The sequence below is a fragment of the Rhopalosiphum padi genome, chromosome 4 (genome assembly GCF_020882245.1).
Source record: "Rhopalosiphum padi isolate XX-2018 chromosome 4, ASM2088224v1, whole genome shotgun sequence".
In the NCBI taxonomy this organism is placed as follows: Eukaryota; Metazoa; Arthropoda; class Insecta; order Hemiptera; family Aphididae; genus Rhopalosiphum; species Rhopalosiphum padi.
The window spans coordinates 14,890,734-14,902,909 of record NC_083600.1 but is presented as its reverse complement, the minus strand read 5'-3'; the positions used below and the strand labels follow the sequence as shown (position 1 = coordinate 14,902,909).

Below are 12,176 nucleotides of genomic sequence, written 5' to 3'. Positions count from 1 at the left end.
CAAATCAGATTTAGTTAAATCAGATTTATCAGTTGTTGGTTTTTTGGGATCTTTATCGTCGGTTAATAATAGAGTCAACTCTTTTACACTAGTTAAAGATTTAATCGATTCTTTGGAGTCAGATTTAGTTAAATCAATTTTATCAGTTGTTGGTTTTTTGGGATCTTTATCGTCGGTTAATAATACAGTCAACTCTTTGTCACTAGTTATAGATTTAATCGAATCTTTCGAATCAGATTTGGTTAAATCAATTTTATCAGTTGTTAGTTTTTTGGGATCTTTATCGTCAGTTAATAACCCTTTCAAGTCTGTTTCAATAGTTAATGATTTAATCGAATCTTTCGAATCAGATTTACTCAATTCTAATATATCAGTTATCGGTTTGTCAGTTGTTAATTCATGTTTGATAATTTCAGTAGTTTTGGACTCAATATTTATTATTTTTGCCGATTCATGTTTTGTATCATATTTAATAGTATCAGATTTTTCGATTGTTGGTTTATCTAGAATAGGTACATCTTTAAGAGTTTCATGAATGTCCTTCTCAACAGGTGTTAATTTAATTGTTTCATTCAAATCAGATTTAGTTAAATCAGATTTATCAGTTGTTGGTTTTTTGGGATCCTTATCGTCAGTTAATAATACTGTCAACTCTTTTTCACTAGTTAAAGATTTAATCGATTCTTTGGAGTCAGATTTAGTTAAATCAATTTTATCAGTTGTTAGTTTTTTGGGATCTTTATCGTCAGTTAATAACCCTTTCAAGTCTGTTTCAATAGTTAATGATTTAATCGAATCTTTCGAATCAGATTTTGTTAAATCAATTTTGTCAGTTGTTTGTTTTATGGTATCTTTATCGTCAGTTAATAACCTTTTCAAGTCCGTCTCACTAGTTATGGATTTAATGGAATCTTTCGAATTAGATTTGGTTAAATCAATTTTATCAGTTGTTGGTTTTTTGGAATCTTTATCGTCGCTTAATAATCCTGTCAACTCTTTTTTACTAGTTATTGATTTAATCGAATCTTTCGAATCAGATTTAGTCAATTCTATTATATCTGTTATCGGTTTAGCAGTTATTATTTCTTGTTTGATAATTTGAGTAGTTTTGGATTCAATATTTATTATTTTTTCTGATTCATGTTTTGTATCATATTTAATATTATCAGATTTTTCGGTTGTTGGTTTATCAAGAATAGGTACATCTTTTAGAGTTTCATGAATGTCCTTCTCAACAGGTGTTAATTTAATTGTTTCTTTTAAATCAGATGTTGTTAAATCATTTTTAACAGCTGTTGGTATTTTGGGATCTTTATCGTCAGCTAATAATCCTTTCAAGTCTTTTTCACTAGTTATTGATTTAATCGAATCTTTCGAATCAGATTTAGTCAATTCCAATATATCACTTATCGGTTTGTCAGTTGTTAATTCATGTTTGATAATTTCAGTAGTTTTGGACTCAATATTTATTATTTTTGCCGATTCATGTTTTGTATCATATTTAATAGTATCAGATTTTTCGATTGTTGGTTTATCTAGAATAGGTACATCTTTAAGAGTTTCATGAATGTCCTTCTCAACAAGTGTTAATTTAATTGTTTCATTCAAATCAGATTTAGTTAAATCAGATTTATCAGTTGTTGGTTTTTTGGGATCTTTATCGTCGGTTAATAATAGAGTCAACTCTTTTTCACTAGTTAAAGATTTAATCGATTCTTTGGAGTCAGATTTAGTTAAATCAATTTTATCAGTTGTTGGTTTTTTGGGATCTTTATCGTCGGTTAATAATACAGTCAACTCTTTGTCACTAGTTATAGATTTAATCGAATCTTTCGAATCAGATTTGGTTAAATCAATTTTATCAGTTGTTAGTTTTTTGGGATCTTTATCGTCAGTTAATAACCCTTTCAAGTCTGTTTCAATAGTTAATGATTTAATCGAATCTTTCGAATCAGATTTACTCAATTCTAATATATCAGTTATCGGTTTGTCAGTTGTTAATTCATGTTTGATAATTTCAGTAGTTTTGGACTCAATATTTATTATTTTTGCCGATTCATGTTTTGTATCATATTTAATAGTATCAGATTTTTCGATTGTTGGTTTATCTAGAATAGGTACATCTTTAAGAGTTTCATGAATGTCCTTCTCAACAGGTGTTAATTTAATTGTTTCATTCAAATCAGATTTAGTTAAATCAGATTTATCAGTTGTTGGTTTTTTGGGATCTTTATCGTCAGTTAATAATACTGTCAACTCTTTTTCACTAGTTAAAGATTTAATCGAATCTTTCGAATCAGATTTGGTTAAATCAATTTTATCAGTTGTTGGTTTTTTGGGATCTTTATTGTCATTTAATAACCCTTTCAAGTCTGTTTCACTGGTTATGGATTTAATCGAATCTTTCGAATCAGATTTGGTTAAATCAATATTATCAGTTGTTGGTTTTTTGGGATCTTTATCGTCATTTAATAATTCTTTCAAGTCTGTTTCACTAGTTATGGATTTAATCGAATCTTTCGAATCAGATTTGGTGAAATCAATTTTATCAGTTGTTGGTTTTTTGGGATCTTTATCGTCGGTTAATAATAGAGTCAACTCTTTTTCACTAGTTAAAGATTTAATCGATTCTTTGGAGTCAGATTTAGTTAAATCAATTTTATCAGTTGTTGGTTTTTTGGGATCTTTATCGTCGGTTAATAATACAGTCAACTCTTTGTCACTAGTTATAGATTTAATCGAATCTTTTGAATCAGATTTGGTGAAATCAATTTTATCAGTTGTTGGTTTTTTGGGATCTTTATCGTCAGTTAATAATAATGTCAAATCTTTTTCACTAGTTAAAGATTTAATCGATTCTTTGGAGTCAGATTTAGTTAAATCAGTTTTATCAGTTGTTGGTTTTTTGGGATCATTATCGTCAGTTAATAATATTGTCAACTCTTTTTCACTAGTTATTGATTTAATCGAATCTTTCGAATCAGATTTAGTCAATTCCAATATATCACTTATCGGTTTGTCAGTTGTTAATTCATGTTTGATAATTTCAGTAGTTTTGGACTCAATATTTATTATTTTTCCTGATTCATGTTTTGTATCATATTTAATAGTATCAGATTTTTCAATTGTTAATTTCTCTAGAATAGGTACATCTTTAAGAGTTTCATGAATGTCCTTCTCAATAGGTGTTAATTTAATTGTTTCTTTTAAATCAGATGTTGTTAAATCAATTTTATCAGTTGTTGGTTTTTTGGGATCTTTATCGTCAGTTAATAATACTGTCAACTCTTTTTCACTAGTTAAAGATTTAATCGAATCTTTCGAATCAGATTTGGTTAAATCAATTTTATCAGTTGTTAGTTTTTTGGGATCTTTATCGTCAGTTAATAACCCTTTCAAGTCTGTTTCAATAGTTAATGATTTAATCGAATCTTTCGAATCAGATTTTGTTAAATCAATTTTGTCAGTTGTTTGTTTTATGGTATCTTTATCGTCAGTTAATAACCTTTTCAAGTCCGTCTCACTAGTTATGGATTTAATGGAATCTTTCGAATTAGATTTGGTTAAATCAATTTTATCAGTTGTTGGTTTTTTGGAATCTTTATCGTCGCTTAATAATCCTGTCAACTCTTTTTTACTAGTTATTGATTTAATCGAATCTTTCGAATCAGATTTAGTCAATTCTATTATATCTGTTATCGGTTTAGCAGTTATTATTTCTTGTTTGATAATTTGAGTAGTTTTGGATTCAATATTTATTATTTTTTCTGATTCATGTTTTGTATCATATTTAATATTATCAGATTTTTCGGTTGTTGGTTTATCAAGAATAGGTACATCTTTTAGAGTTTCATGAATGTCCTTCTCAACAGGTGTTAATTTAATTGTTTCTTTTAAATCAGATGTTGTTAAATCATTTTTAACAGCTGTTGGTATTTTGGGATCTTTATCGTCAGCTAATAATCCTTTCAAGTCTTTTTCACTAGTTAAAGATTTTATCGATTCTTTTGAATCAGATTTGGTTAAATCAATTTTATCAGTTGTTGGTTTTTTGGGATCTTTATTGTCATTTAATAACCCTTTCAAGTCTGTTTCACTGGTTATGGATTTAATGGTATCTTTCGAATCAGATTTGGTTAAATCAATATTTTCAGTTGTTGGTTTTTTGGGATCTTTATTGTCAGTTGATAGTACTGTCAACTCTTTTTCACTAGTTATTGATTTAATCGAATCTTTCGAATCAGATTTACTCAATTCTAATATATCAGTTATCGGTTTGTCAGTTGTTAATTCATGTTTGATAATTTCAGTAGTTTTGGACTCAATATTTATTATTTTTTCTGATTCATGTTTTGTATCATATTTAAAATTATCAGATTTTTCGGTTGTTGGTTTATCTAGAATAGGTACATCTTTTAGAGTTTCATGAATGTCCTTCTCAATAGGTGTTAATTTAATTGTTTCATTCAAATCAGATTTAGTTATATCAGATTTATCAGTTGTTGGTTTTTTGGGATCTTTATCGTCAATTAATAATACTGTCAACTCTTTTTCACTAGTTAAAGATTTAATCGATTCTTTGGAGTCAGATTTAGTTAAATCAATTTTATCAGTTGTTGGTTTTTTGGGATCTTTATCGTCAGTTAATAATATTGTCAACTCTTTTTCACTAGTAATTGATTTAATCGAATCTTTCGAATCAGATTTAGTCAATTCTAATATATCACTTATCGGTTTGTCAGTTGTTAATTCATGTTTGATAATTTCAGTAGTTTTGGACTCAATATTTATTATTTTTGCTGATTCATGTTTTGTATCATATTTAATAGTATCAGATTTTTCGATTGTTGGTTTATCTAAAATAGGTACATCTTTAAGAGTTTCATGAATGTCTTTCTCAACAGGTGTTAATTTAATTGTTTCTTTTAAATCAGATGTTGTTGAATCAATTTTATCAGTTGTTGGTTTTTTGGGATCTTTATCGTCAGTTAATAACCCTTTCAAGTCTTTTTCACTAGTTAATGATATTATTGAATCTTTCGAATCAGATTTTGTTAAATCAGTTTTATCAGTTGTTGGTTTTTTGGGTTTTTTATCGTCATTTAATAACCCTTTCAAGTCTGTTTCACTAGTTATGGATTTAATCGAATCTTTCGAATCAGATTTGGTGAAATCAATTTTATCAGTTGTTGGTTTTTTGGTATCTTTATCGTCAGTTAATAATACTGTCAACTCTTTTTCACTAGTTAAAGATTTAATCGATTCTTTGGAGTCAGATTTAGTTAAATCAGTTTTATCAGTTGTTGGTTTTTTGGGATCTTTATCGTCAGTTAATAATATTGTCAACTCTTTTTCACTAGTAATTGATTTAATCGAATCTTTCGAATCTGATTTAGTCAATTCTAATATATCACTCATCGGTTTGTCAGTTGTTAATTCATGTTTGATAATTTCAGTAGTTTTGGACTCAATATTTATTATTTTTGCTGATTCATGTTTTGTATCATATTTAATAGTATCAGATTTTTCGATTGTTGGTTTATCTAGAATAGGTACATCTTTAAGAGTTTCATGAATGTCCTTCTCAACAGGTGTTAATTTAATTGTTTCTTTTAAATCAGATGTTGTTAAATCATTTTTAACAGCTGTTGGTATTTTGGGATCTTTATCGTCAGCTAATAATCCTTTCAAGTCTTTTTCACTAGTTAAAGATTTTATCGATTCTTTTGAATCAGATTTGGTTAAATCAATTTTATCATTTGTTGGTTTTTTGGGATCTTTATCGTCATTTAATAACCCTTTCAAGTCTGTTTCACTAGTTATGGATTTAATCGAATCTTTCGAATCAGATTTGGTTAAATCAATATTATCAGTTGTTGGTTTTTTGGGATCTTTATCGTCAGTTAATAACCCTTTCAAGTCTGTTTCACTAGTTAATGATATTATCGAATCTTTCGAATCAAATTTAGTCAATTCTATGATATCAGTTGTTGGTTTTTTGGGATCTTTATCGTCGTTTAATAATACTGTCAACTCTTTTTCACTAGTTAATGATTTAATCGATTCTTTGGAGTCAGATTTAGTGAAATCAGTTTTATCAGTTGTTGGTTTTTTGGGATCTTTATCGTCAGTTAATAACCCTTTCAAGTCTTTTTCACTAGTTAATGATATTATTGAATCTTTTGAATCAGATTTTGTTAAATCAATATTATCAGTTGTTGGTTTTTTGGGATCTTTATCGTCATTTAATAACCCTTTCAAGTCTGTTTCACTAGTTATGGATTTAATCGAATCTTTCGAATCAGATTTGGTTAAATCAATATTATCAGTTTTTGGTTTTTTGGGATCTTTATCGTCAGTTAATAACCCTTTCAAGTCTGTTTCACTAGTTAATGATATTATCGAATCTTTCGAATCAGATTTAGTCAATTCTATTATATCTGTTATCGGTTTAGCAGTTATTATTTCTTGTTTGATAATTTGAGTAGTTTTGGATTCAATATTTATTATTTTTTCTGATTCATGTTTTGTATCATATTTAATATTATCAGATTTTTCGGTTGTTGGTTTATCTAGAATAGGTACATCTTTTAGAGTTTCATGAATGTCCTGCACAACAGGTGTTAATTTAATTGTTTCATTCAAATCAGATTTAGTTAAATCAGATTTATCAGTTGTTGGTTTTTTGGGATCTTTATCGTCAGTTAATAATACTGTCAACTCTTTTTCACTAGTTAAAGATATAATCGAATCTTTCGAATCAGATTTGGTTAAATCAATTTTATCAGTTGTTGGTTTTTTGGGATCTTTATCGTCGGTTAATACTACTGTCAACTCTTTTTCACTAGTTATGGATTTAATCGAATCTTTCGAATCAAATTTAGTCAATTCTATGATATCAGTTGTTGGTTTTTTGGGATCTTTATCGTCGTTTAATAATACTGTCAACTCTTTTTCACTAGTTAATGATTTAATCGATTCTTTGGAGTCAGATTTAGTGAAATCAGTTTTATCAGTTGTTGGTTTTTTGGGATCTTTATCGTCAGTTAATAACCCTTTCAAGTCTTTTTCACTAGTTAATGATATTATTGAATCTTTTGAATCAGATTTTGTTAAATCAATATTATCAGTTGTTGGTTTTTTGGGATCTTTATCGTCATTTAATAACCCTTTCAAGTCTGTTTCACTAGTTATGGATTTAATCGAATCTTTCGAATCAGATTTAGTCAATTCTAATATATCAGTTATCGGTTTGTCAGTTATTAATTCATGTTTGATAATTTCAGTAGTATTGGATTCAAGATTTATTATTTTTTCTGATTCATGTTTTGTATAATATTTAATAGTATCAGATTTTTCGATTGTTGGTTTATCTAGAATAGGTACATCTTTAAGAGTTTCATGAATGTCCTGCACAACAGGTGTTAATTTAATTGTTTCATTCAAATCAGATTTAGTTAAATCAGATTTATCAGTTGTTGGTTTTTTGGGATCTTTATCGTCAGTTAATAATACATTCAACTCTTTTTCACTAGTTAAAGATTTAATCGATTCTTTGGAGTCAGATTTAGTTAAATCAGTTTTATCAGTTGTTGGTTTTTTGGGATCTTTATCGTCAGTTAATAATATTGTCAACTCTTTTTCACTAGTAATGGATTTAATCGAATCTTTCGAATCAGATTTAGTCAATTCTAATATATCAGTTATCGGTTTGTCAGTTATTAATTCATGTTTGATAATTTCAGTAATTTTTGACTCAATATTTATTATTTTTGCTGATTCATGTTTTGTATCATATTTAATAGTATCAGATTTTTCGATTGTTGGTTTATCTAGAATAGGTACATCTTTTAGAGTTTTATGAATGTCCTGCACAACAGGTGTTAATTTAATTGTTTCATTCAAATCAGATTTGGTTAAATTAATTTTATCAGTTGTTGGTTTATTTGAATCTTTATCGTCGGTTAATAACACTGTCAACTCTTTTTCACTAGTTAAAGATTTAATCGATTCTTTGGAGTCAGATTTAGTGAAATCAGTTTTATCAGTTGTTGGTTTTTTGGGATCTTTATCGTCATTTAATAATACTGTCAACTCTTTTTCACTAGTTGCGGATTTAATCGAATCTTTCGAATCAGATTTGGTTAAATTAATTTTATCAGTTGTTGGTTTATTTGAATCTTTATCGTCAGTTAATAACCCTTTCAAGTCTTTTTCACTAGTTATGGATTTAATCGAATCTTTCGAATCAGATTTAGTCAATTCTATTTTTTCAGTTATTGGTTTGTGAGTTATTAATTCATGTTCGATTATTTCGGTAGTTTTGGATTCACTATTTATTACTTTTTGAGATTTTTGTTTTGTTTCATATTTAATACTATCAGATTTTTTGATTGTGTTTTTATCTAGAATAGACTGGTCTTTTAGAGTTTCAGGGATGTTCTTTTTAGTGAGTGTTAAGTTAACTGATTCCTTTGTATCATATTTAGTTAAAGCAGTGTTACTTTGTAATGCTTCTGTTGTGTCGTTTTGAATATCTATTAATTTACTTGAATTGTTCGTTTGAGATTTTTTTAGATCAATTTTAAAGATATTTAGTTTTTTGTTATCTTTTTCGGGCATAATAGTTTCATTCGATAATTTTTTATTACTTTTAATTTCGATTATTTCATTTGTTTCTGTTTTAATGAAGTGAATTTGATCTTCTTGTTTCGTTTCAGGAAATTCGTTTGGAGTTTTTTGTTTTTCAACTGGTTTTGACTCTATGTTTATCTGTTGGACTATTTCGAATTTAGTTATTTTTGGTACCATCATTGGTTCAAATGTTACTGTTATTGGATTATCTTTTACATTTATGTATTTTTCATTTCCATGTACTACATTGTTTTTCATGTTTGTGTTATTCGGTTCTACGCTTTCGCTATCTTTTTTATTTTGTTCCGTTGTTGATCCGTCTTTAATTGTCTCAACATTTTTTGTTAAATTGCCTGTTTTTTTGTTTTCGGTGATCACTTTACTTTTTGTTTTCAATATGGTAGCAGTTTCTGTTATTGTTTGTTTTGTTTTTGGTTTAGTTGTTGTTAGTATATCTTTTGGCTCTTCATTTGAGTATTTTGTAATGACTTGATTGGATATTAATTCTTTAACTGCATTTGATTCGTCTTCTATATGTTCTTTGTCAATGGATGCTGTTCTAAGTGTTTTAAATATTCGTTTTTTTATGTCTTCGTTTTCTTTATTTATTACATTTTCATTTTTTTCTTCTACTAACTTATCTACCCATTTATAAAACTCATCAAAATGTATTTTGTCACTTTCAATACTTTCTATATAAGGTTTTGATTTGTTGTTTTCTGTTTTTGATTGTTCATCTACTCTTTCATTTTGTTGCGGTATAGATTTTTCTTCTGGTATTTTAAGTTTTCTAGTTTCGTGTGTTATTATCCCACCTCTCTCATTTATTTTAATGTTTTCAAAATCTGTAGGTTCAACCTTTATTAATTTTTCCTTGTGATGGGTTTTGTGATTATTATTTGTTGTTTTTGTTTCTGTTTGTTCGATTTCTGTTTTTTGTATGAATGTTTTTGTATTTGTTTCAGTTTTTTCGTACTTTTCATAGGAACATGAAGTTGTACTTTTTGTTTTATTTTCGATTTTTATATTTGTACCAATTTCGAATTTCTCATTTTGATTTTCACTATATTTTTGCTCAAATACTTTTTGATTTTTCGAATTATTGATAATTGAATCATAATTTTGTTTTACTTCATTTTGATTTAATGGTAATTTTTTTATGATTGTATTTTTATCGGTTTTTAATTCTTTATTTTTATCTGTCAGAGTTTGGTCAATATCTATGTCTGTTTCATTATTTTTTGTTTTATAGTTTTTATTTATGTTAGAGTCGTCTGTTTTTAGTATGTTTTTGTTTATTTCTTTTACTGTGTTATTAGTCGAAATTATAAGTTCATTATTTTCAATTATATCTTTATTTATCTTTAATTGTTCATTATTATCGGTTTCCTTATCAACTAGTTCCCTTTTAATGTCTTTTTCTGTATTATACTTACAAGATTCTATACTGTCATTTTTTAAATCATCATTTTTTATTTTGCCTATTGCTAAAGTATCTCTTTTTAAAATTGGAGTTTGTGGGGTTATATTAGGTTTTAGATCTTTTTTAGTATTAGTTTTTTTAGTATTTTTATGTTTATTTGATTCTATTTCTCCACTCCCTTGCTTTGTACTTTCAATTATTACTTTAGTTTCTTTATCTCCTCCTTCACTCTCATTTTTCTTTCCTGACATATCATTTACATCCATTTTTTTTACAATACTTGTTAGTGTCATCGTTATATCTTTTAAACCTTTTTCTATTGTTTTAGGAATAAATAATATTGATTTATCTTTTTTAGTGTTGTTTATTTCATTTTCTTCATCTACAATATCAAAATCTTTATCTTTTGTATCATTTTTTCTATCTTTATCATCATTTTCAATGTCCATATGTGATAGATCTATAGACTTCTTTAAATGTTCTCGAGTAAATTTTTCAAAAATATCTGATTCTTCTTCATCATCTTCTTCATAAAATATTTTATTTTTTTGGTCATTTGTATTTTTTTTTAATACTTCTTTTATTTCAGTTTTATATTTTTCTGTATTTAATTGTTCATTCTCTTTTAAATTTGGATTTTTAAAATTAAAGTTTATTTTTTCCTTTGTTGATAATATCGAATCTTTAGAATTTGTGGCAATCTTATTGAATTCAATATTTTGTGAATCATCTATGGTATTATCTTTTTTGGTAGTTGATTTTACACGTTTAGGAGTTATTATTTCTTCAACTACAGGTATTTTATTGCTATATATATTTTTATCTGTATTATTTTCATTCATTAGTACTCTATACATTCTTTCTTGTTCTTCTTCTTCATTATCAATTAATTGTTTTAATTCTTTAGAAATACCTGTAACTTTAATTGGTTCCATAATACTTTCTTCTTTTTTATATCCCGTATCTATATATTTTTTTTCAATTTTATCTTCACTACATTTTTTGGGTGATTGTTGTAATGCATCCAACATAGTGTCTACTTTTTGAAGCTTTTCATCAGTTTTCTCAATTGGTATAATATTTTTTTCTAAGTTTTTTAAACATGAATTATTAACACTTTCATCGTTTTTATCTATTATTTTTTCGAACTTATGCAGCATACTTGTTTCTATGTTAACAATTTGCAATAATTTTCTTTCTAGCTCTGAATTATTTTTGGAGGTATCTACAACTTTTTCTAAATGTTCCAACACGCATTTTTCAGTTTTAATTACTTCATCTAGTTTTGATTGTATATTCATTGTATTTGTATCATTTTTCTTATGATTTTTGTCAATGTCAATGTATAAAGTTTGATGTTCCTCTGGAAGTACTGATTCTGATAGAAGTGTTTTCACTGGTGGTTTTCTTTTTGGTGATTGTTGGAACGTCGCGTCTTCCACTCCTGCACCAGATTTTTCCAATTGCATTATCATTTTTTTTACGTCTACTGTTGTGTCTATGTTTCTTTGAATTTTATTTGATTCTATTGGACTGTTTGCTACATCAATTTTTTTCACATCATCAGTAATAGTAGATACATCACTTGTCACTGTTTCGAAAGGAGATAATGCTATTGACTCCATAAATATTATTGGGCTATTTCCAGCATCATACATTCCAATTTTCTTTTTTATTTCTATTATTTCATTAGCTGCAAGTCCGACTTCATCAGGTTGAATTGGACTTAATCCATTATCAGTGAGTTCTGCTTCTTCATCAAAAGCTGTATCTGTATGTTTAGGTTTTGTTTTTATTCCTGAACTAGTTAAAGTATCAGAATATTCTCTAGTTAGACTTATTCCTGTATCGTGATGAGATACACTTTTATCTGTCAATGGGCTATCAAATGCAGGTGAATCATCATGATGTTTTACAAATTGTACTTGTTCGTAAATATCTTTTTTTGGTTGATCAAAAAAAGGATGCAACACAACCGATCGTTCCTCAAATTCTTCATCAATGTCCGCCAACGATTTATGAATTTTTGGCTTCGATAAATTTGGCGTTTCAATGCCGTTGAGATGTTCACCGAAACCATGAGTGTCCAACAAGTCATCATTGTCCTGTGACCACAATG

General features: G+C 27.3%; 1 protein-coding gene across 19 annotated transcripts in view; it reads right to left on the bottom strand.

Annotated features, from left to right (window-relative positions):
* The window catches only part of LOC132929264 (uncharacterized), a 111,871-nt gene that overhangs the window by 42,321 nt on the left and 57,374 nt on the right, over window positions 1-12,176 (bottom strand). For all 19 annotated transcript variants that reach the window (XR_009662087.1, XR_009662088.1, XM_060994491.1 and 16 more), the window contains one exon: window positions 1-12,176. This exon is cut by the window's left edge and continues 23,184 nt beyond it. Coding sequence is in view for 17 of the 19 variants with exons in the window: in XM_060994491.1 (XP_060850474.1) it covers window positions 1-12,176 (12,176 nt within the window). In the remaining 2 variants the exon portion in view is untranslated.